This window comes from Polypterus senegalus, chromosome 2, assembly GCF_016835505.1.
Source record: "Polypterus senegalus isolate Bchr_013 chromosome 2, ASM1683550v1, whole genome shotgun sequence".
Classification (NCBI taxonomy): Eukaryota; Metazoa; Chordata; class Cladistia; order Polypteriformes; family Polypteridae; genus Polypterus; species Polypterus senegalus.
Window position 1 is genome coordinate 73718004 of NC_053155.1, and position 26672 is coordinate 73744675.

Here is a 26672-nt window from a genome sequence, read left to right on the forward strand (position 1 = left end):
TGTTCTTAATATGCTTTAACTCCTTCATGACTGTTTCTTATTACTAAAATACTGAGTTTACCTATAAGATGTGTCTTTTGCCTTATCAATATCATTTTCTAACTGCTTTTTGATATTTCTAATATTGTTCTTACTGGTGATGTCATATGCATATTAGTTCTGCAGTCAGTACTGATACTATGTTTTTCTTATATTATAGAGTTGCCTTTTCTTCAATAATATCATTTATGTGTATTTTGTTCTGTGGTGGGCTGGCGCCCTTTCCGGGGTTTGTTTCCTGCCTTGTGCCCTGTGTTGGCTGGGATTGGCTCCAGCAGACCCCCATGACCCTGTAGTTAGGATATAGCGGGTTGGATAATGGATGGATGGATGGATGTATTTTGTTTTGCTGCCATTTTTAAACCTCCGGTTTAGATATAAATTTTTACCTTTTGTATGGCCAAAAACAGGATAAAGTTGAATATTTTCAGGTTTCACATCCAGAGTTGCATTTCTGTTTTCCTTTTCTTTAAGGATCTGAAAGTTAGATGACTTAATTGTGTAACACTGTAGTGCCTTATAGACATCCTGTTAATCTAACCAACAAAGCCTCTTTGCTTTCCAAAACTATGACTATTAGTATTACAGTTCGTTTAAGAGATGTTATGAGATGTGAAATAATCATGTCAAAAAATATAAAAATCTCAAAGTATTTTTCAAGGAAATAGAGAAACTTGGTTCAGCTTCAAGCTTATTGTCAAGTGCACATAGTACATGTTACATAGAATACAATGACATTGTTACTTTCATGTCTCCAACAATGACACACACACATACAAAAGTATACATAGCATGCAACATAAACATACATATATTATGTGTTTATACGGTGTATTGAATACAGTATACTGAATATGTACATCATAAACAGGATTGTTTACTCTGCGACCTTGTGATCTATGGATAAAACCAGTTCCAGAATCTACAATTACGAGCGGCATTAGTCTTACACTATTTGCCAGATACAAATGAGTAAGAAAAGTGACAAAATGTGTTTCTTTAAAGCTCTGTGCCTATGCTAACCAGTTGCTGTATCACCAAGTACATTAGCTATTTAACAATGGGTATTGTACTGTGCTTACACCTCAATTATACTAATTTTACATTATTGTGTAAGATTTGTTAACACTGTTAAAATATTGCTTGTGGGAAAATTTAGTTTTCTCACTAACATTATTCCACACTAGTTGTAATGAGACTTGAGTACTTTGTATGCATGAATCAGATAAAATTATATTGAACAGCTTTAGTTGTGCTTAGGACGACTAGTCCTGTATGAGTTTCTAATTCCTTTGGATCAGCCATTTGAAAAATATGTTCTATGTTGTAATGCTAAATTATTACAGAACTTTATTAGAAAATATTCTGAATAACTCTTCACATTTGGTCAAATGGTACCAGTTCCAAATGATCTCTATTATAATAAATAGGAGGAAATAGTAATTCCACAGCTTCATATTTAGCATTCAGAAACCTCATTCAGTTTAACTTGTGATCCACAAACTGGATCAAAGTCCTGGATTCAGGTAGATTCACCTGTAGGTCAACACAAGGGTTTTGAACTGGATCCCTGCAGTGACTGGAAGCCAGTGGGGCAAATTAGTAGTGTGGGTAGTTGAGGTGCATTATCCTGATATGATCAGGACAGGAGAGCTGAAATATGCAAACCTTTAAAGATAAAATAGAACAGTGTTTTTCTGTTGCAGTTCACAGATTAAACACTGATTGATAATTCTGTGAATTAGCTAGTTTTGTCACTGCTGCCTCATATCTAATATAATCAGTAAATAAACAGAAAACATCCCAAGACTTCTGACTGGACAGTTATTACAAGTTACTTACCATTGAAATGCTTAAACATTGTGAAAGCGGCCTTTTTTTTTCTCTTCTTTATTTTTTGCTTGAATAAAGGAATGGCTAGTGTATATAGCACACAATAAATCTGACTTATTTTAAAAATTGTCTTTACTGACATTTCCTTGGTTTTGGAGCTTGGTGTGCGCAAGTCCTTAGCATTTATTGATCTCTCTCATGATTCCAGTTATACTGACTACATTTACCCTTTGTTCTGGTAAAGAAGTTCCTGCTTCATAGACAAAAAGAAGAGTGCTGAGTTGTGCCCCTCTATAGCCTGTACTTATAATCACTAATTCTTTTAAAAGTTATCAAAATGAATGAAGTTATTTTAAAAATACTTCTAACTTATAACCGTTAAAACATTGAAGTAGCGAAGAACTGAGTTTTAGATGGCTTGTTGAAAGAAGGTATGTGTTTGAACAACAGCCAAATCACCAAGTGTCTACTTGCATCCATGTGTGAAAGGAGAATTGCCTTGGCTTATACTGGACTTTTTAAAATGGCTGCGTGTGACAACAAAGTCCATTTTGCTATATTTTGTTGTACACACATAGTGTTTTCTTTATGCATCCATTAAACCTACTTAATGCTCTTCCCAGAGTCCCATGCCTGTCACGGCAGTATCAGGGAAATCTTGTATACAGGTATTGTTCAAAATTTTTTAAAAACAACAGATAATGTTTAAAAAATTTTAAACGCAAAAATTAATTCAAAAAATCAAACCTTCGTGCCACCTATCAAATGCATTTATTGACCTAGATAGGCTGATCACCAGCATAGCATATAATTTCGGGAAACAGAAACACACTAAAACATCTGTAGCTGTGTTCACCACTGTGAAATTTGCAGAACTGTTTCAAGTAAGATAGTAATTTTATGTTATTATCCATCCATTTCTCTCCTGCTTATTCATTTTGGTAGTGCTGAGGTTAGAGCTTATCCTAGCAGCTAGAGACACAAACCTGAAACCAGTCATTAACAAGGCACCAGGTCAACACAGGGCACCATCATACACACACCCATGTTTTCTCTTTTAGATCCAGTTATGGGTTGTAAATTAACGTAACCTGCTTCTCTCTGTGATGTGAGAGGAATACCAATGTAGAAACAGAAAAAATTGGCAACTGGAGCACTTCAAAAAGTTATATTTTATTGTTAATAGGAATTTGCATAAATTCTTTGAGGTATCAATGTCAAATGTTTACTTTTTAAAATCAAATGTGATAAATGGCATAGTGACTTAGTAGTTAGCGCTGCTTTCTATTCACCAGGGAATGGTTTTAATTGGTGGGAACTCCTGTTTTTTCCAGCAACCCAGAGATGTGTATATTAAGTTTATTGACAACTCTGACTTCACCCTGCATTGGAGAATTAGTGTACTTTGGGATGCATATCACCATCTTCAGACTTGGTACCTGACTCTGTCTTATTTTGCTGAGTTGGTTTCAGATTTTGGTGTTTTGCAGGCCATGAGAGGACATCTACCTGGTGGTGGTATTGATGACATATTGACCAGAATATTGTGTCACTCGTACTCGCCTAAAGTGTGATGACCAGTGAGTTTATATTTAGCATAACAAATGGATTCCACAATGTCTTGAGAGCAAAAAATTAATACGTAATACTACATTTATTTGTGTCAGACTTTTTAATACATTGAATGCAGCTCAAAGTCTTTTACCAGAAACAATAATGTAATTTATCTCAATATTATAAGGTAACAATTAATGTTACTAAAACTATTATCTCCTTATTTTTCAAGTATTTATATTTATTTAAAGGGCTTCTGTAAAAAGCCAGATTTCACCCTGGGGACAAATAAAGTTCCATCATTACCATCATTATCAAATGAAGATATGATAAGTGCTATTACTCTTATTTATGAAAGTGTCTAATACATAATCATACTGCTGCAGGTGTAGTAGCATAATAACCTTTACTGTCTCTAATCATTTAATTTGTGTTAGTAACTGTGACCTGATTGATATGTTTAGAATGGCCAAGTAGTTTCTCGGAAGCACAAGATGGAAATCCTTAACACAAAATTGTTTTTGAACCTTTACCTTAGAATAGTTTGTGATGTAAAGCATTTTTCATGCTATGCACAGTAGGTCACTGTCAGATCTTCAAAATTAGGAATGACATTTGAGAAAAGAATTTCTTTTACATTTTGTTTTGTTTTTTACCCCTTAAGTTGCAAACCAAAAGTTCCTCTTCCACCTAAGAAAGCAAGTATTTTATAAGCGAAATTTCCCTTTGCCTACTAACAAAATAAAGGAAAAGAGAAGTTTTTTGTTCCGCTTTTAGATACATGGCTTAATGCACTTTAGAATTTGTTTCCTGGGCTTAGATTTTGTACTCAAAATACAAGTATTTTCATATTTGTAAATTGCAAACCCTTGGCCATGTTGACTTGAAAATTCAACTATAAATGTAAAATAAAAATTTCACTGCTTTCCTAAAGATCACATGAGCTTAACACTAGAATTACCAGAGCCTACGAAAAAACTCATAGATCCGTCCCACCTTAAAATGCTTCACACCTCTCCGTCAGCGTCTTTTGTCTTCTAAATGTGTGGATAAGCAGCAAACAGCAAGCAGCCTACTATCACATCCCCCCACCCCGCACAGTTGTCTCAGGTCTACTCTGTTTACCTGCGTGTCAATTGCTTAGAGTTTGTATAGAGTGAGAAGTCAAGCAAAATTACACCTTTTATAAATACTATATCATTATTTGGAGCACATGCATTTCATGTGTGTTCTGTGTCTACAACATTCTATGTAAACACATTGTTTAAACAGAAACGTTTTTCATGTTTTGGTAATAATTGACAAAATGTAGACATGAAGTATATAATGTGTGAAGCCTGAATTCCAAATGTCAAAGAAACACTTTCACAAAATGTACAAATATAACAGAACAAATGCGCTGTTATTCAAAAATATAACTGCAGAAAAACAACCCGCGTTTACCTGCAACATTGACACGCAATTGCTACGACAGCTTCGGTGGCACAACGGTATCAGCTGCAGACTTGTAACCAAAGCTTCATGGGTTTCCTTGATACACCTTTCCTCATGGAATTATTTATAACAAAACACTATTTTTGGCAATATTCACTTTTCATAACACCATGAAATAACCTATAAAATGCAGTGCAGAAAAAGTCAATTGGTAAATGCAAAAACCATTTCTTCTACATAGGCATTCTTTAGAATTCTGTGATCCTTTGCACTAACATCTTAAAAAAGAAAAAACTTTACTCGCTGCCGTTGGAAGACTCTGTGACCGGTGACATCTTGACATCACTTCTACTGCATAGCTGGCGGATGTCACTGGAGACCGCGAAGAGTGAACCGACTTAAAATAATCTGTCAGCAACGCCTACTTTGTGTGGTGCTTGATCCTTAAAAGTTTTGGTGTATGGGAGCATACCACAGATGATGTTCAACCACTGGCTGGTCAATTCGTTAACTCGTTGACAATAATACCAGACTCACGGTGACATTCATTTCATGAGGATCTGAAGTTTTTATTACACTGGCACAAGTGTGCAAGTTTATCTAGCACATTTTCTCACTAAGCTGCATCACCGACTGCACGCTTGGACTTAAAGCCCGAAGCTACGCTTTTGGAACATTATTGCAGCACAAATTTTTTTTATTTATTTTTTATTTATTTATAAAGCAAAACCATGAAAATATGCAACACATGCACAGGGTGCTCTTTCCTCTATAATGGTAGGGTGAACAAGACAGGTATTGTATCCAGTTCAGTCCCTGTTGTCAAAAATGTGATGTTTCACAAGCAGGGCTTGTCCAGAAATCTCTACTAGTGCACACACTTCCCTAGGGATCAGTGCAAAGTCCTAATGTCATTCTCTTAAAAAGCAGTTATTACCACTCCCCAAAACTTTTTTCTCTTCTGTGCATAGCTGGGAAGACAACCAATACGTGAGGCAGCCAACACAAAGATAAAGAGAAGTTACCAAAACAATCACGCTACTACTTAAGAATTTGCTCAGTGTGCTGGAACTCAGGTGCGAAGTGCTGTGAGAATCTAAGCAATGCAAAATTAATTTCTTTAACTACAGATAGGTCAGATATCTCATGCAGCAGAGAACTTCATCACAATCACGGTGCACTACATTACCAACAACTGGGTAATTGCAAACCCTATTCTTCAGATAGGGTACTTTCTATGAAAGTCACACAAGGAAACCACTTGTCAGAAAGGAAGCTGTACTGGACTGGAAAATTAACAGACCAAACACCACCATTCCTGTGATAATAAATAACTCCAAGAGCTTTGTGAATGCTGTTGAAGTGGCTGGATTTTAACCACACATTGGATTATTTGCACATTCTTTAAAGTTAACCTGGCATAACAGAAGGAAATGGCCGTTAATAGCCCGTCCTTTAGACAAGTGAGAAAGTGGTCACTTAGAGAAGTGGGAAAAGTGGTCACTTTTTCCAATGTAACACACTAGATAGATAGATAGATAGATAGATAGATCTATACTTTATTAATCCCAAGGGGAAATTCACATACTCCAGCAGTAGCATACATAAAGAACAATATTGAATTAAAGAGTGATAAAAATGCAGGTATAACAGACAATAACTTTGTATAATGTTAACTACTGCTACTGCAGTGATAAAGGAAAAACGAGAGATGACACGTATCTATGAAGGGAATTTCAAGCCAGCTAGATTTGGATTTCATTGATATGAGACATTATCAACAACATTGATTGGCAATTCTAAATTGTCCCTGCTGGGTGTGTGTGTCCTGCGGTGGGTTGGCGCCCTGCCCGGATTGGTTCCTGCCTTTCGCCCAGTGTTGTCTGGGATTAGGTCCAGCAGACCCCCGTGACCCTGTGTTCGGATTCAACGGGTTGGAAAATGGATGAATGGATTTTAAGATAAACTGTCTGCCCATTTTCTAAAACTGCCAATCTTGTAACCTTTTCTTTACTATCAGTATAACTGAAATGCATCAAGCACTGAATTTGATCTGGTGTTGGGTGCATGAGCGTACCTTGTGCTCCAACATAGTCTTTAGTGAACCTGAGAATAACCAACTTTATGTGTTTTCTCAATCTGTATCAACAGATGGAGACAAGGGTACTTTAAATCTATTTCAACTGTTTTGTATAAACAAACTGCACAAATAAGGCTTTGCAGAGAGAGAGAATCAAATTACTGTATTGACTGAAAACAAAAAAGGGTTGTATTTTCAGAGTCTCATGATCCCTTCCTCTCCATGCATAGAATACAACAGATTACCAGTATTGCTAATGTGGCTGGAAAATAAAATACTTTTCTTAACTGCTTTTTTCTTAGATAAAGAAAAAAACATCTGAAAGGGACAAGTGTTTTATAAAGAGGCTATTATTTAATAAGATTCAAATCAATTTTCCTGTTTATGTCTATATTCATGTTGGTCACTGATACTTGTCTGGGCAATGATTAATGCAAAAGAGATGATGCATGTCAGAGGCAAGTAGTAAAATGCACCAGAATGAGCAAGTGGCTGACAGATCAAGTGATTGTGTAAGGAAGCTGGCGAACCGTAGCAAGGGAGCACAAGGTAAAATAAGAGCTAATGTAGGGGCTGTTCACAATAATGTACAAGCAGAAGGAGCTGGTTGTTGCCTTGTTGTTAGCAAGCCAAGTACCTTCTGTGCCTTGCTACAGAAATAACATTCCATCTATGCTGTGACACACAAATAATCATACTTTCAGTGTAGAAAATGTTGTGTAGGAGAACAATAATAATCAGTTGTACTTGTCAAACTGTATCACTGAATTTTGAGCATTGTCGCATGTTTTCTGATCCCTGGTGCAGCCTCACTTTACACCTTTTAGTAATGAATGAATCACTTAATTCTTAAAAAAAAAAAAATTAAGAAAAATTTGCTTTAGATTCCCATAACCCTCTGTTTAAAATAAAAAAACTAAAACACTGTTACCTATTTTTAGGTCTCAAAATCCAGCATCCTTAATTAAATATCTTTTCATGAGAGAAATAAAACTTCTTGATTATATCTTTGTCATTGAGTTTTCAGAATGTTGAACGTGTTGATCGTGTCTCCACTGAGATACATTTATTCAAAATAGAACATATTAATTTATCTTGGCATGCTGGATTAGAATGTTTTCTTTAGTTGATGAGGTGCCTGTTCACTTATCTCTGTACAGATTTTAGTATAGCTATTTTTTACCTAGCCTTTTAATGTTTTAAGTTGCATTCTTTATAAGTGGAACCAGTATTAAAAGGTATTACATATTTTATATATGGTAAAGTATTATATATTTTTAGTGCATATCCGATTGATAAATTAATGAGTTTGTCTCTGCGATAGATTGGTGCCCTGTTCAGGGGTAGTTCCTGGCTTGTGGTCTGTGCTTGCTGAGATAGGCTCCAGTTTCCCTGCGACCCTGTTCAGGATAAAAGCAGGTTTAGAAAATGGATGGATGAATTGGTCTGTTTGTATTAAACATTCTCAAAATGAATAGTTCACAGCATTTTTCTTTTATGTTTTTTATAGTGAAACTTGTTGCTCCTTGGGCTGATGTAACAAAATTGGAAAGAACGTCCACCAGTTTTATTACAGACAACATCAGGGTTACAACCAGAAGCAAAGAGCGAGATTTTTCCATGTTCCTAAACATTGAAGAAGCTTTTCGGATTATGGAGCAACTTGCTGATATAACCATTCGGAGGCTGCTAGACAATGAAGTGTTTGAGTTGGATCAGTCTCTACAAGAACCAGCACATATCACAAAGAGGTGAGCAATCATCATTTGCTTATGAAGACATAGTCCCATTAGTAAGGTAGACAACATTAGGAGAGAATGTTGGAAGTAAGATGAACAATGTGTTTTAATGCAGAAAGTCTTAATTCCTGTATATTGTATCGTCCAAACCTTTGACAAGAAGATGAAACAATTTGGGAAGACTGAAATGTTGGCAGTAATTATACTTGATATCATTTACATAAGTTTACAGGCAACATTCAGTGACAGTTTGGAAAAGAAATTCCTCTGTGCTTTAAAGGTCAGAAAGTAAGACAGAAGTCTGAAACAGAGTAGGCAGTGTTAAAATGGTATATTAATAGCAAAATGGTTACAAGTATAACCATCATTTTTATTAAAATATAACATAAAAATCCACTTTTGGGCATAGATTGAGTGAACTGAGAAGTGTAGCTCATACGCAAAGAATATATAATTCCAGCAAGAAAACCAGTACTTAAAGCATTATAGAATTTCCATTCCAAATATTATAAACTGCTCAAAAAAATTAAAGGAACACTTTAAAAACACATCAGATCTCAATGGGAAAAAGAAATCCTCCTGGATATCTATACTGATATAGACTGGGTAATGTGTTAGGAACGAAAGGATGCCACATCGTTTGATGGAAATGAAAATGATCAACCTACAGAGCCCTGAATTCAAAGACGCCCCAAAAATCAGAGTGAAAAAATTATGTGGCAGGCTAGTCCATTTTGCCAAAATTTAATTGCAGCAACTCAAAATTGTACGCAGCACTTTGTATGGCCCCTGTGTTCTTGTATACATGCCTGACAACATCGGTGCATGCTTCTGAGATGATGTTGTGGGGGATCTCCTCCCAGATCTGGACCAGGGCATCACTGAGCTCCTGGACAGTCTGAGGTGCAACCTGGTGGCATTGGATGGACCAAAACATAATGTCCCAGAGGTGTTCTATTGGATTTAGGTCAGGAAAGTGTGGTGGCCAGTCAATGGTATCAATTCCTTCATCCTCCAGGAACTGCCTGCATACTCTCACCACATGAGGTCAGGAATTGTCGTGCACCAGGAGCCACTGTACCAGCATAGGGTCTGACAATGGGTCCAATGATTTCATCCTGATACCTAATGGCAGCCAAGGTGCCTTTGTCAAGCCTGTAGCGGTCTGTGTGACCCTCCATGGATATGCCTCCCCAGACAATCATTAACCCACCACCAAACTGCTCATGCTGAATGATGTTACAGGCAGCATAATGTTCTCCATGGCTTCTCCAGACCCTTTCACTTCTGTCACATGCTCTGGGTGAACCTGCTCTCATCTGTAAAAAGCACAGGGCACCAGTGGTGCATCTGCCAATTGTGGTATTCTATGGTGAATGCCAATCAAGCTGCATGCTGCTGGGCAGTGAGCTCAGGGCCCTTGGGTCACCCTCATGAAGTCATTCTGGTTGTTTGGTCAGAGACATTCACACCAGTGGCCTGCTGGAGGTCATTTTGTAGGGCTCTGGCAGTGCTCATCCTGTTCCTCCTTGCCCAAAGGAGCAGATACTGGTCCTGCTGATGGGTTATGGACCTTCTATGGCCCTCTCCAGCTCTCCTAGAGTAACTGCTTGTCTCCTAGAATCTCCTCCATGCCCTTGAGACTGTGCAGGGAGACACAGCAAACCTTCTGGCAATGACACGTATTGATGTGCCATCCTGGAGAAGTTGGACTACCTGTGCAACCTCTGTTAGGGTCCAGGTATCGCCTCATGCTACCAGTAGTGACACTGACTGTAGCCAAATGCAAAACTAGTGAAGAAACAGTCAGAAAAGATAAGGAGGGAAAAATGTCAGTGGCCTCCACCTGTTAAACCATTCCTGTTTTGGGGGTCATCTCATTGTTGCCCCTCTAGTGGATCTGTTGTTAATTTCATTAACACCACAGCAGCTGAAACTGATTAACAACCCCCTCTGCTACTTAACTGACCAGATTAACATCCCATAAGTTTCATTGACTTTATGCTATACTCTGATTAAAAAGTGTTCCTTTAATTCTTTTGAGCAGTATATTTTGATAAAAAGCACAATATGCATAATTTGAAAATACAAGGATTTTTCGTTTTATTGGTGAGCCATCCACTTTGATCCCATGAAGGGTTTTGGTAGTTTAGGCTTTAAACTTTCTAATATATTCAAATATCCTGTAGATTCTGCAAATTATAAATATCAAAGCAAGCAGCCTTAAGCTTTGCTGAACATAGCTGTTATTGTTTTTAATTAAAATTGGTAGCTTAAATTTATAATAAACATTTAAGAAAAGTTACCATTGCCGGCCTCTTTTTTTATTGTTGGCTTTTACTGGTTCTGGGTTTATTTATTTTGTAAATGGTAACTATGGTTATGTTTATAAAAATAAAGAAAAAAGTCTGCAACAATTCTGTGATGCTGTGTCCCTTTTATTTAATATGAGTAGCAGTTTCTAACTTGTGTGAACCCAGACCATTTAATTCACCTTACTGGTGCCCTTACACACAATAGGAAAATGAAAATAGCATTCTGGATTTTGCTCAAGAAAAATCAGTTCAGTTTAATGTAATGGGAGAAGAGAAGGAACCTGCAGAATATCTTTATATCATGGCTCTCTATATCCACTTGATAGCTACTTGATGTTAAACTTTAAAATAAGAAAGTATCAATACATGTTTGGAAGTTTATTTAAAGTTAAATCATGGGGCTTATTTATTACAATTATTGCACAGTTTTTCTGTGTGTGTCCCTTCTCTCTTTGCTCCATGAGGATATGTGACTAGATCTACATATATAAAATTTACTACAAATTCAGGGTCGTCAGTTAATTTGTCAAGTGTTCCTCCATTGTGCTGAGCAAAACCAAACTTTAGAAGTTTATCTTTGCAGTTATTTATCATTTGTAATGGTACATATTAAAGTATACCTATTGAAATATTACATTTAAGTGATCCTAGACCTGCATGAATAAATAGCAGTTAATAAGTAACTAGATTCAGCCTTGTCATAAATCAAGCTAACAAAACAAATCGCCAGTTGACAACTGTGGGAGAAATGAGTTTCATTCTTATTTTAGGTAAGAGGAAGCTAAGCCTTTTCATGCGAGGGGTTCACAGAAATTTGTTTTATAAATGTCACAGGATGTTTTTTTATATGAAAACCCAAGCTGATCCATGACACATCCTGTACCCTTAGTCAAAATGGCAATATCACACTTTGATAATTTGAATTACAAAACATGTTCTGTATCAATAAAATGTGGCTTTCTATACAAGCTTACAAGGAGTATCTTTTAGAAGGATAGTTAAATGACATGTTCATTCAAACTGGTAACATGAAGCCTTGCCCAGGAACCTAGGTCAGATAGTTTTGAATGAGTCACAAAATGCAACCAGACTTCAGTCTATGGATAATCCACAATGAAGGATGAAACTGTAAAGACTACCCACTTGGCTTTCTACCAAACGCAGCCTACTTAATCCATGTTTTTAATGATCACACAGTGCCATCTTCAGGCAGCATGTGATGCAGGGCAGGGATACCTACTTTAAATTAATTCACCTCAGGTCCAAGAATTTAAACTGTTTGTTGCTTTTCAAAAAGACACAGCTGCACATGAAGATAGCCATGCTAACAAACAAAATCACTTGATGAAATGTTGGTCATGATTTTTATTTTACTCACCTTCTAGAAAAGCTGCAATATTGAAATATTATTGAAGAAGGAATTTTGAAATTTAATTTTAAATGCATTTAAAAATAAACATTAAGGTGCCTCATGGGGCCAAGGAGCAGGGACCCTGGGTTTGTTTCCTGCCTTGTGCCCTGTGTTGGCTGGGATTGGCTCCAGCAGACCCCCGTGACCCTGTAGTTAGGATATAGCGGGTTGGATAATGGATGGAAGGATAATGTGGAATTTTGCTAACATGTAACCGTTGGTCATAGGTAGTTTGCTGTATGTACTGCTATTTACCTCAAGATGAGGTACTACTGCAGGACATGCTCTTAATGCTGTTGTCGTCAGCCCTGGTATAATGTAAGCCTTCTTTAACTTATGCAGTTAAGAAAAACAAAACAAAAAGAAAAAAGCAAAATATATCAGGGGATATTTCAACATGCAAATCACAGAGGGATAGTTCATGTTGTGCTTCATGAATATAGATGTACTTCCCATGTTCAGAAATCAATGCATATTTTTCCTGCAAGGTTTTTTTTCTAGGGGCATTTTGCTTAGTCCACTTACCTACTTGCACATATAAAGCTCAGACTGACTAAGTTGAATCCATGTATGATGCACAACACAGTATATAGAAGGGTTGGCAAGGTACTTTTGCAACACAGTTCTTTATTGGTAAGCTATTATAAATAATATGAGTGTAAAATAGATCTGCAGACTTCAGGCGAAAGGCATCAAACATAGCTGTAACTGCAGCTGGATGTTGTGATGTGACAGTAATAACATCTCGTTTAATGTGTTGCCAAAACAAGCTTGAAATATAAGAATTGAACACCACTTGATTAAGTCTTGCTCTTCAGTGAAAACCAAGTGGTGCTATATAAGATGCAAGTTAAATTTCACCTTGTAAAAGTAACCAGTTGGTCACTGATGCTTAACTTTTAATTTCTACAGAAAATGAAGAAATCAGGGGTTCATTCATTTGTAAACAAACTTGTAAGTATTCACAAAACTACAAATAAATTACTTGCAGTGCATGCATCGGCATTTAAATATAATTATTTTCTTTAAGGTATAAAATAAATAAAAAAAAACATTTTTTGAAGTATTCTACTAACATGCTTAGATAAGTAAACATACAATATTGTAAACAATAAGGAGATATTTGTATACTTGTAGATCAGAACAAGAGCAGAAAATGTTAATAATATACTGTGCAAAGGAAGCATTACCATTAATGTATGCTTTACTTTATGATCATTTTAGACACATACACGTCCATTACCACATAGTTAAGGACATTGTCCCAATCAATAAAAGTGGCTTTAAAAAACAGCAAGAGGTCATATGTAAATGATCTCCTCTATTATGAACTTCTTCACTTTTGCCATACCAGAGAGTCTCTACGCCCAGTCACTAATCAAGGTGTGAATATGAAATTGGCATACTGCTGCTTGGAGGTCCACATCAGTGAGAAGTATGGAGTTGTCCAGTAACATGGAGGGACTACTGAAGAAAGGGCAGAGTAGACTCCTTTATTTCTTAGGAGGCTATGGTCTTTTAATGTGGACAGTGAAATCCTTAACCTGTTTTAAACTTTGTGATGGCCAGTGCAATTTTCTGTGCAATAGTATTCTGGCCTTCTGAATCAACATGCTAATTAAGAAGGCAGGCTCAGTTATAGGATATACACTCGACCTAGTGAAGGTAGTAGCAATGGAGCGAATGAAGACAAAACCGATGGTCATTATGAACAATGCTGCACATCTTCTCTATGACACTGTCATCACTATGGCTTGATTACTACACTCCTAACGTTAGCAAAGTCAAAAGTTGTTTTTTTTTTTGTTGTTGGTAATTTTTTTGTATGTGTTTGAGGGGTTGTAGTTGTTTGTACATTTCTATTTTTGGGGATTTTGTAAAAAACAAATTTCCTTTTGGGGCAAATGAGGTTCTGTCTGTCTATCTAATGCTAAATCATTTCAATGTAAATTAAACTCCCTGTTATTTTTATTTATTCTAAGTTTTCTGGAAAGTGATATCCTAGTGTTCTCATCAGTAACTGAAAAATGTAGGAAAATAAGCAGTTTCACAATAAATTATAAATCTTTACATTTTAAAGCTTTCTTAACTGCCCGTGCAATACAGAGTTAAGGATTTCCGGGTCAGTTTTCCAAAGTCATAAGTTTTATATAACTGTATTAAATGATAATAATAATAATGCAGCAAATTGAAATTAATGAAAGTACATCCATCCATTTTCCAAACCCACTCTATCCTGAGCAGGGTTGTGGGGGAGCTGGCGTCCATCCCATCAAGCAATGGGCACAAGACAGGAATAATCTCTGGACAGCACCCTAGTCCATCACAAATTAGTATTGCCTGTCCATCTAACCTGCATGTCTTTAAACTGTGGGAGGAAAACCTGCAAACATGTGGAAAACTTGTAAACTCCATGTACAGAGGACCCGGGACGTGAACCTTGGTCTCCTTGCTGTGAGGCAGCAACACAAGAAAAATTGTAAAATTATTTGATGCAGAGTGCACTTTATTTTTTCAGATTTATTGGACAAAGTACTGCACATGTTTACTTACAGTGCATCCGGAAAGTATTCACAGCGCATCACTTTTTCCACATTTTGTTATGTTACAGTCTTATTCCAAAATTGATTAAATTCATTTTTTTCCTCAGAATATTCAACACAACACTCCATAATGACAATGTGAAAAAAGTTTATTTGAGATTTTTGCAAATTTATTAAAAATAAAAAAATTGATAAAGCACATGTACATAAGTATTCACAGCCTTTGCCATGAAGCTCAAAATTGAGCTCAGGTGCATCCTGTTTCCTCTGATCATCCTTGAGATGTTTCTGCAGCTTAGTTGGAGTCCACCTGTGGTAAATTCAGTTGATTGGACATGATTTGGAAAGGCACACACCTGTCTGTCTATATAAGGTCCCACAGTTGACAGTTCATGTCAGAGCACAAACCAAGCATGAAGTCAAAGGAATTGTCTGTAGACCTCCGAGACAGTCTCGAGGCACAAATCTGGGGAAGGTTACAGAAAAATTTCTGCTACTTTGAAGGTTCCAATGAGCACAGTGGCCTCCATCATCCGTAAGTGGAAGAAGTTCAAAACCACCAGGACTCTTCCTAGAGCTGGCCAGCCATCTAAACTGAGTGTTCGGGGGAGAAGGGCCTTAGTCAGGGAGGTGACTAAGAACCCGATGGTCACTCTGTCAGAGCTCCAGAGGTCCTCTGTGGAGAGAGGAGAACCTTTCAGAAGGACATCTCTGCAGAAATCCACCAATCAGGCCTGTATGGTAGAGTGACCAGACGGAAGCCACTCCTTAGTTAAAGGCACATGGCAGCTTGCCTGGAGTTTGCCAAAAGGCAGCTGAAGGACTCTCAGACCATGAGAAACAAAATTCTCTGGTCTGATGAGACAAAGATTGAACTCTTTGGTGTGAATGCCAGGTGTCATGTTTGGAGGAAACCAGGCACTGCTCATCTCCAGACCTATACCATCCCTACAGTGAAGCATGGTGGTGGCAGCATCATGCTGTGGGGATGTTTTTCAGTGGCAGGAACTGGGAGACTAGTCAGGATACAGGGAAAGATGACTGCAGCAATGTTCAGAGACATCCTGGATGAACACCTGCTCCAGAGCACTCTTGACCTCCGACTGGGGCGACGGTTCATCTTTCAGCAGGACAACGACCCTAAGCACACAGCCAAAATATTAAAGGAGTAGCTTCAGGACAACTCTGTGAATGTCCTTGAGTGGCCCAGCCAGAGCCCAGACTTGAATATGATTGAACATCTCTGGAGAGATCTTAAAATGGCTGTGTACTGATGCTTCCCATCCAACCTGATGGAGCTTGAGAGGTGGTACAAAGAGGAATGGGCGAAACTGGCCAAGGATAGGTGTGTCAAGCTTGTGGCATCATATTCAAAAAGACTTGAGGCTGTAATTGCTGCCAAAGGTGCATCGACAAAATATTGAGCAAAGGCTGTAATTTCTCAGTTATTTTTATTTTTAATAAATTTGCAAAAACCTGAAGTAAACTTTTTTTCACATTGTCATTATGGGCTGTAACATAACAAAATGTGGAAAAAGTGATGCACTGTCAATACTTTCCGGATGCACTGTAAATAGGTTGTTGAATTTAAGTCTTCCCACCCCTTCTCCCCATATTAGTGTGTTTCACTCTAAACAATCCATGTGCTTTAAGTCTTTCATACTGGGCAGTGTTTTTAGCCTCACTCAATTTGATTAAGTTGTTTTATAACAATCTGGAAAATAATGAGATTAACTGGTACTGACACTTGCAGTATCTGGCCATTTTTTTAGCCTCGGTTTCATTAAGTTGTTTAAAAACAGTCTGGAAAATAATGAAATCACCTGGTATTGTAAGTTTTAGAATGAATGTCATTATCAATTTCTAGCACATTCTAATCAAAGCCATGCCTAACAGTAACTTAAACCCAAGGACATTGCGAACAACAAACACTCAGAATGCAGAATTTGCAATTGTATTCAATTTCCATATTTTTATTAGGCAACATTAAAGTTACAGTTCAAGCCGTAGAAACTACAGTGCTTAGTGATACTATTGTATGAAGAGAAGTAAATTTTTTGCGCTGGAAACTCAATTCTAATGATTTTGTAATGACACTGCATAGACAACTATATGAATATGAAGATGTATTTTAATGATTAACATTATATTCATCACTTTTGGCAATTATGCAGCTAATAAGACCTTTATTGTTTCTTTTATATCACAATGATTTGGTTTTCATCAGAATCTGCTGGCATTTTTCACAAATACACCACTAGACTTTGCAGGATATGATAAAGACTGCATTTAATGGATTGAGCAAGGCCTCTGCTGTAGGAATTCCACACTACAACAAATACACCCTCCTCATTGATTGGAATTTATTTATTTATTAAAGAGTAATAATAAATAAAATGTATTAAATTTCCCTTTCCCATAAATTATTAGAATTATAGAATGAAACAAATATATCAGTGTATAACCTTTCATATGTGCGATGGGTTAAAGAGTCATTACTTATAAAACTGTCCTTTAATATTGAAAGTATTTTTTCTGGGTAGGTCTTGTGTTAATCTTTTACTTGCAGCCTAGGAGAACACAGTTTATTGTAACGTCATAAACTGTCATGTTACAAATATGAGTCTTATTAATGTTTGATCTATTTTTAAAAGACCATATCTTGTTACAGTGGTCACTAGATTTTGTTATCAGGAAATGTTAGCATTTTGTAATTGCACTATAATCTTTTTTTTTTTAACTTCATTCTTTTTTTTTATTTTTTTTTTTTATATAAAGTTTCATATAGTGGTGGCTTTATGTATGTGCATTTAATTTTGTCAGACTAAGTACAGTTCCTTGTATGTGTAAATGTACTTGGCTAATAAAAGTCATTACATTCCATTTAAGCAACCAACATTTCATGACAGTAATGTGTTTTTTTTCATTCCACATTATCAATAAAGGATTTTTCTAAATAACTCTCTTGGAATGTTAATTATCAACTTAAAAACATCACCCTTGTACTTAATCAGATTATCAACAAGTAGAATGAGCATTCATAACATTTACAAGTGTATGAAACAAGTCTATGTAAATAGTACTGTAGAATACTAAGGCCGTAGTATAACAATGCACTCTGGTACACAAAAGACAAATAATCATCTCTTTTTGTTGAATCATTTTGTAAAATAATACATCCTGAAGCAACATTCATTTAAACAGGTAATGATTAAGACCATTTCCTGTGGAAAAATGAGGAAATACTTCACATAGATGTAGGAATTTCCTATAAGAATTCTGTAATAGTTATATAATTGTCTGTCTTCAGTCTCTAAATATTGCAATCTTTATTTCCTTCCCTTTTAGTTTTAAAAATATTACTACAGCTGTGCCTTGTTGATTGTTGTTTAAGGGATGGGACACTCTTCATATCCAGTTAAAATTAGACCAATTCTGTTGCATGATCAAATATAGTACATTGGTTTGAACCGGTGTAAAATTCCTCCACACAACAACACACCTGTTTCAAGATAATCATTTTGAAATTCTTTGAGATTTAATTAAACAGTGTTTTGTTTATTCATAACCATGTGAAAGTGTTTTAGTTGAATGCTTTATAAATAAAGTTTTAGTGCATTTAACTGGACAATGTTCAGATACAATAAGAAAAGAAATGTCATTTTTTCTCTCCCATTTGCAGAGTTCTTGAAGAGAGAGCACAGAAAGAGTATTTTCGTGCCATGTTCCGCTTACCCCACCAAGAGAGGTTGCAAGGAGTGATAGACTGCTCCCTCTGGACACCCTTTAACCGTAGCCATACAGCAGGAACAATGTATATGTCTGACAGTTTTGTGTGCTTTACCAGCAGAGAGGACGGAGCCTGCATTCTGATAATCCCTTTCCGAGAGGTACTTTTTTTTTATTTCCAACATATTTGTCTTTTCAAAAATGAAAGATTGATAAGTATGTGACATTTTAAAATTTCACTGCCACATATTGCAGAATATTTGTCATAGTCACTTAAATTACCCTCCACCACCATTGTCCACTTAGTAACCTGCTTCTCCATTTCTTGGTCGCACCCCAGCAGAACTTGTTGTAAGGCATGAAAGAACTCTCGATGGAGTGTCGTTTCAGTGCAGAGCAGACTTAAACACTCAACTATGTTTATCCTGGGTCAGTTTATCTGATGAGCCTTATCTGCACAACAAAAAACATGAATGCACATCTAAATTCAAGACATACAGATCCCAGGCCAGAATTTGAGCCAGGGATTCTGCAGCCTTGTGGTTGTGGTTCTAAACAATGTTCCCACTGTTCCTCCCAGCTTAAAATTAGATCAGATATTATATTTAAAAATGTAGCTAAATAATTTAGTTTAATTCATGATTAAATTTGTACTTTATATTGTTTAATGTACTCTTAATTGTGTACTTTTTACCATATTTTAGGGCAGCAAGTTGGTACAGAATGGCATCGCTGCCTTGCAAATTTTGGGGATCCATGTTCACCATCAGTATGGTGATATATAGTTTAAACACTCCAATGTGTACATGGACATTTTCAGGGCACTTCATTTTTCTTTCATATCGTTAATGTATGCATGATAAGCTCATCTCCTCAGTATGAGTGTGTGTGTGTGTGTGTGTGCGTGCCCTGGCAGCATGTAGCACTGGTAAGAGCACCAGTCCACTGCAAGACAAACATATATACATACATATATAATAAAAAAAAATATATATATATATATATGTATGTATATATGTTTATTATATATGTATGTATATATGTTTGTCTTGCAGTGGACTGGTGCTCTTACAAGTGCTAGATGCTGCTAAGGCAAGCTCTAGCTCCCTGCAGTCCTGAATTACAAAAAAACACATCTAGGAAATGGATGGATAGACGCTTTTTTAGCAAATGTATTTCATATGTATCACTATAGGAAAATTTGCATGATATTGAATAATTATGTGCTGAAGAGTTTCAGTACACAATGTATTTATTTAAATGCATGTTTGCATTGATTTATAAGGTAAGCTTTATTAAAACATGCCTTTTTTAATTTTTAGATGGAATGAAAGCTAAGGATATGTATGATACATTTACCATTAACAAGGATTTAAAGTAATAATGAAATTTTCCTTTGCATGGATTTACAGTTTGCACTTGTTTAACCTGATAAACAATAACTTTGTCATCTTCTCAAACCAATGCTCAGTCGTTGTTGATGTTTTTGATAATGGGAGCTGAATGTTTAAAAACAGAATATTTATGGTGCAGATTCCCCATGTTCGTAACATTAGCTAGACATTAGCGTTAATAATATCAAACACTAAATTAAATAAATGAAACATATACATATTTCTTCATACATAATTACTTCCTGAGGACATAGAGTAAATTGAGAGATAAAAATATTATTTTAAGTTAAATATCTTATTGAACAGTAGAGTTTCACATTGCTTCAAATAACTCATTTAGTGATGGAGGACTTTACTGATGTTGTCTAGTGCAAGGTCAGTTAAAGCAGTCCATATATTGCAAAATCTCTGATCATCCTCTTTTAACACTAAAATAAAGTGTCATTTGCAAGTCATTGTAACCATCCTTAGAAGTACTGTATTAATAATATGACTAAAGGTAAGCATATGGTGTAGTTACGGAAAAGCAGAGGGATAATGTTTTCCAGTTAATTTAACTATATGCTTTTTGGCATATGAAAACTGGGTTACCAGGAGCAATATGCTTGCAGAAACAGCAACTGGACTAGAATTTAAAATCAGGATTTGGGATATGGGAGGCAGTAGAACTAATCTGAAACCACTGTGCTGCCCAATAACTGATAATAATGACAAATTTTTAAAATGTGCCTTTTATAATGTGTAATGTATTCCATTGCCGGGAAAGCTCAGCAAACCAAGACATGAAGCCCCTCAATGTTTTATTTTATTCAAAATATGCTGGAGTCATTTGTTTTCTTTCATACTGTATGTAACATTTATTATCAAGTGTTCAGAGTTTTCCCTTTTTTTAATTTGTAAATGTGGCCTTGGCCAATTTTTCAGGTGAAACTCTGTATTTGGCTAGTCTTAGGTGGACTACAATTCCCCCTTTCTGGTTTCCCATTACACTGTCCTAGAGGTAGTCATGTGATTGAAGGGGAAATCCTAGTTATTGCTTCCTGTCCTTCCTTAGCTGGCTCAATTCCATAGAATTTCTGGCAGAGTCTATCTGTTGCAGTTTCATGTACTCTCCTTAAAAAAAAAAAAATCTGAATAGACTCTGAGGCAACTACAGTTTTCAACCCTGTTTCCTGTAGATTTACCCTTTGCTTTAAGTGTGTTTCACACAGGAAGTGTGATAATTGGTCAACTCAGTGCATATATATATATATATATATACTAGCAAAATACCCGCGCTTCGCAGCGGAGAAGTAGTGTGAAAGAAGTTATGAAAAAGAAAAGCAAACATTTTAAAAATAACGTAAGATGATTGTTAATGTAATTGTTTTGTTATTGATATGAGTGTTGTTGTCATATCTATCTATTTATATATACATATATATATATATATCTGTGTGTATATATATATATATATATATATATATATATATATAGCAAAATACCTGCGATTGGCAGCGGAGAAGTAAAAAGAAAAGGAAACATTTTAATAATAACATAACATGATTGACAATGTAATTGTTTTGTCATTGTCTTGAGTGTTATACTGTATATACACACACAGACACATATATAAACATATATATATAAATATATATATATATATACATCTATACACATATATATATACAGTTATATATATATATATATACATATACACATATACATATATATACATATATACACATACTGTATATACACACACACACATATATACATACTGTATATACAACATATACATATCTACATATATACTGTATATAAACATATATATATATACAAATCTACATATATATATCCACATATATATATATTAGGTGGGACTCGATTAAAAAATTAATCCAATTAATTAGAGGCTGTGTAAGAATTAATCTTGATTAATCGTATGTAATCGCACGTAAATTTGCCCCAAATCGCAAATGTTTTTTTTTTATTTAAAACGGTTTTAGTGGGCGACAGAATCAAATAATAGACATGGACATGAATATTGTAAACTGAAGCTGTTTTAATTTCTGAAAAAAAGCCTTTAAACTGCATTTGAATTCAAAACAGAAACAAAAATATCATCCCTGGTTAAAATTGGGCAGACTTAAAAATAAAGTGGTAGTTTAAGTACTTTAAGTAGATTTTCAGAATAGTATTGTCTTTAAATAATAATAACCAAAATTTCAACATAAAGTGCAGTTTTTCTTCTTAAAAAATAAGTCAGAAACATAAAAGGTAATTTGACCAACTTAATCTTTAAACTCTGAGTAACCTTAGCCAAAATTATTTTGTACATTAGGCTAAAACAGTGTGATCATTGAACATTTTGTAATTAGATGTAATCAGAATTACTAACGGTCACGGAAGTCCAATGATCCCCAGTAAGAGCCACAAAGTCCGCTTTCTGTAATGCATCTAATTTTGCTTGCTTTTCAGTGTGCACAAAACCATGCTTTTATCAAGGCTTATTTCGGAAGTCGAAATGATCAGTCGTAGGAACGCGCTTTATTCCGACTCTAACATTTTTGTAGCTGTGATGTGTGCATCAGTGTAATGGATGTACCAGGAAATCATGCATTGACAAAAGTTCCCGTTTGCTTGGAATTGAAAGTGTGATTAAATGCGTTATTTTTTAACGTGTTATGGAGTACATGCATCGAAGCTTCTCAGCTGTGCTTGTGCTAATAAAGGGAAACATTTTAAAAATAACGTAACATGATTCTGCGTTAACCTAATATTTTTCATACGTCCCAAACCAAGGAGATGCGAAGGTAAAATGAATCGGTAGCGCTGTACATACTCAGTGCATCCCTCTCGGGAATCGAACCTCAAATGTCGGCATTAGAGGCTTAAGACTCTACAATTAGCCACAGCGTGTGGCTTGTCTATGCGAGTATGTACTGTAGATCGGGTATATATATACATTTATATATATACCGCGTATCGCAGTGGAGAAGTAGAAGTTATGAAAAGGGAACATTTTAAAAATAACGTAACATGATTGTCAATATACAGTAATTGTTTTGTGAGTGTTATTGAATGTTGCTGTCATCAAGGATTTGATTATCATTATTTGTTTCAATCAGGGTCGTATTTGTAGCGATGTGTTGTGTTCAAGTTACATTCCGTGTTTGTCAATCGTTGTAAAGATAAGAGGTTTCATTCATCGATTAGTTTCTTACTGCATCAATAAACAGCTCGTCTTCCTCTTTATCTGAGATGTGACAAACTGCATGCACGGTTTTTTTACACTGTCTTCCTTTAGCGGGACATTCACTTTTTCCACCGTGTGCTTTGTTTCGCAGTAGCTGCACTTATGAATATGATTCTATGTATCAGACGCTTCATATTTTTTTGCTGCCTTCTCAATTGTGTAATTCGGTTTTTGTTCAGCACTCTTTGGAACTGTTGCTTTTTGTCTGTGCACTGCGTCAGTTCACGTGAGCCGCTTGGTGTTCTTGCATCGAAGGTTCCCAGCTGTGCTGGTGCCATCTCGTGTAATGTCAGCTAAGACCCGCACTTAAAATTTCTCTCGCAGTTTCAATGAGTTTGTGCCAAACACCACCCTGACCATCTCATCTTCCTCTGCATAAGCACAGTCCTTCACACGTGAATATTTACCGGCAGTGTTTGTATTGGATTGCCGCTGATGGGCGGCCTTATATGGGCAGGCACTAAATTACAACGCTAGTGGCAGCCTGTCTATGAACTTAATTTAATATAAACTTACGGTTCACGCCGTGCTTTGTTTCCGCAGTAGCTGTACTTATGAATATGCTTGTATGCATCATTTGCTTCATAATGTTTTTCTGCCTTCTCAATTGTGAAATGGCGTTTTGTGCTCATCGCTGTTTGGAGTTCTTCCTTGTTCTCTACGTACTTACGTAGGAGGCGTGATGATGTCACATGAAACTCCCCCCACGCCATCTCCAACTCAACTCCATTACATTATATGTAGAAAAATAGGTTCCAGTTATGACCCTTACGCGTAGAATTTCGAAATGAAACCTGCCCAACTTTTGTAAGTAAGCTGTAAGGAATAAGCCTGCCAAATTTCAGCCTTCTACCTACACGGGAAGTTGGAGAATTAGTGATGAGTCAGTGAGTGAGTGAGTGAGTGAGTGAGTGAGTGAGGGCTTTGCCTTTTATTAGTGTGTATATATATATATATATATATATATATATATATATATATAATTTTTTTATTTGAATGCCTATTTAATATGTGTCTTATTCTAAAATATATATACAAAAACTATAGACAAAAAATATTCAAATTCCCCTCTCACTGCAATACTTTAGCTACTTAATTATCTATTAGTGAAATGTTGCTTGAGGACAGCTGTCCATTTATAATTATCCACTGACACTAGCTCATAGTGGTGTACATTGCCTTGGACATGTTTTGTTGAGAAATTCCATTTTTCTTTTGCCCCAAATACACATGGAATGAAATCAGCACTGCCGGGCTTCGTTTCTTTCCTCCTATAGCTTCTGGGGGGCATCTTCTGTGTGAGAAGACTAAATATATAGTCACTTCTGGACCTCTTGTATAGTTTTGTATTGTATGGAACCCAGAACTATCTTTTTGAAATCTGATGCTGACTGGGCGAGTCTTCCCAATACTTACGTATGCATTGGCTATTTTCTGTAACCTCTAGAGACTATAATCATGAAAATCCCAGGAGGGCAGGAGTTTCTGAGATTTTGCTGCCATCATGTCTTTTACCACCAATCACACCACTTGCAAAGTCACTTTGATTGCTCTTCTTGCCCATATTTGGTCAGACAGGCATACATCTTGGCCATATTTGTATACTGTAGATATTTTGAGTTGCCGCCATCTGAATGGTTGTTTTTTAGGAGCAGGTTTCTTGTTTTAATGAACAGAGAGCCATATAAAGTGGCCACAATCAATTAATGTACCATTATTATATTTTGCTGAAAGGACACAATCATATATGCTACTATTCAGAAAGCAATTATAAGGCTTCAGCAGTAATTTCATTGCAAAATAATAATCTTATTCCAGAGCCAGTTTTACCAGTAATGTGTAAATTTGGCATTGCCTATATGAATTAAACTGCATCCTTGCTGAAGATGAAATAAGAATGAGATGCCAGAACAAGGCACACATAGCTAAAGGATACCTGTGTGCCACATTCATACCAGTGGAGCAGCCCCAGTTTACTGTGAATAAAATTTATCTTTTTTGTAAATAATTCAATTCAGTTTATTTTTATATAGTGCTTTTAACTTAGTGGAAGCTTAGAGGGCTATAGCAAGTTCATTGGTAAAATGAAATTAACAACTTTACAAATTATTAAATATATAATGCATATGCATAAAGACAGATTTGTTTAAACACAATTTGTTTCAAACTAATTAACTTAAATGGAACTTAACAATTTGTGTCCATTAACATTATTGTTGGTCAATGCCAGTTGACAGTGGAGGAGAGGAAAACAAAAATTCCAGTCAGCAGCATCACTGAAGAAAATAAACCTCTGATGTAGGGTGTCCACGGTCATTTATTTGCACATTCAAAGATAAAGTCAAAGTCCTGAAGACCTAGGCCAGTTAGCCACTTTTCTCACCCTTTCTTTCGTTCTACAATCTAAGTCTGTGCTGGGTTGGCTAATATGATGAGAGAATCATTCCATCCTTTGATTCTAAGGTTTACAATATCTCAGTTGTGTTTTCATGAGCTGGAAAAAAGTTCGGAAGTAAGGCAATGACACCAAGTGCCAAGGCAAAACACCGAGAAGGGAAACTGAAGAGATGAAGCATAGTAGCAGGTCATAATTATTGCAGTATTTTGATTTTTATACAGATGGCTAACAAACAGTTCTAAGCAGTCTTAAAAGCTGAGATTGAAGTGCATCTCTTATATAAGCAGGTAGAACTAACAGCTAGAAGGTCCTGTGGATAAAAGCTGAACCTCCCGCTATTATTTTGTCAATCCTTTTAATCTTTAGTAAGTCAACATCTTGAGATCTTAATGTGTGTTCCAGTTTATAAGTAATCAATCGTTCAAATAGGCAAGCAGACTTAAAAGCTTTATATGTAAGAAAAAGGCTTTTAATTTCAACCCTAGGTTTAACTAGAAGCCAGTGTAATGACTTCAGAATTGGAGTTTTGTGGCTGTACTTTCAAGTTCTTGTAATGGTTCTTTCTAGCAGCATTTTGAATTATATGAAATCTTAATATTGAGTGGTTTGTTCAGCTAGAGATGAGTGCAAGAATCAACTTCTTAGCATCTTCCTTATTTAGAAACCATCTTTATTTGCAGTATTTTAAAGTGAGAAGTAACAGGTTTTAGATAGTATTGTAACATGTTTTAAAAGATATGCTGGTGACAAAGAGAGTACCTAGGTTGTGTGTTGATTGAGTAAAACTAATGTTGAGACCAAGTAAATTAAAAAGTATTTTTGCAGTCTATATCATTCCTCCCAGCAAGTAACACTGCTTTTGTTCTGTATTAGTTGCTTAGTTCTGTAGAAGTTATCCATGCACTCTTTTAATTCACTGATACAATTAATTTAGGAAACATTTGGAGAAACATAATTGTAAAAGA

The 26672-nt window shown here is 35.9% G+C and overlaps 1 protein-coding gene across 1 annotated transcript in view; it reads left to right on the top strand.

Moving 5' to 3' along the window:
• Positions 1–26672, top strand: part of LOC120523040 (TBC1 domain family member 8) — a 156041-nt gene that overhangs the window by 97906 nt on the left and 31463 nt on the right. The window contains exons 5-6 of the mRNA XM_039743979.1: positions 8451–8691; positions 18631–18838. Of these exons, the coding sequence (XP_039599913.1) occupies positions 8451–8691; positions 18631–18838 (449 nt within the window). The remainder of the gene's footprint in view (positions 1–8450; positions 8692–18630; positions 18839–26672) is intronic.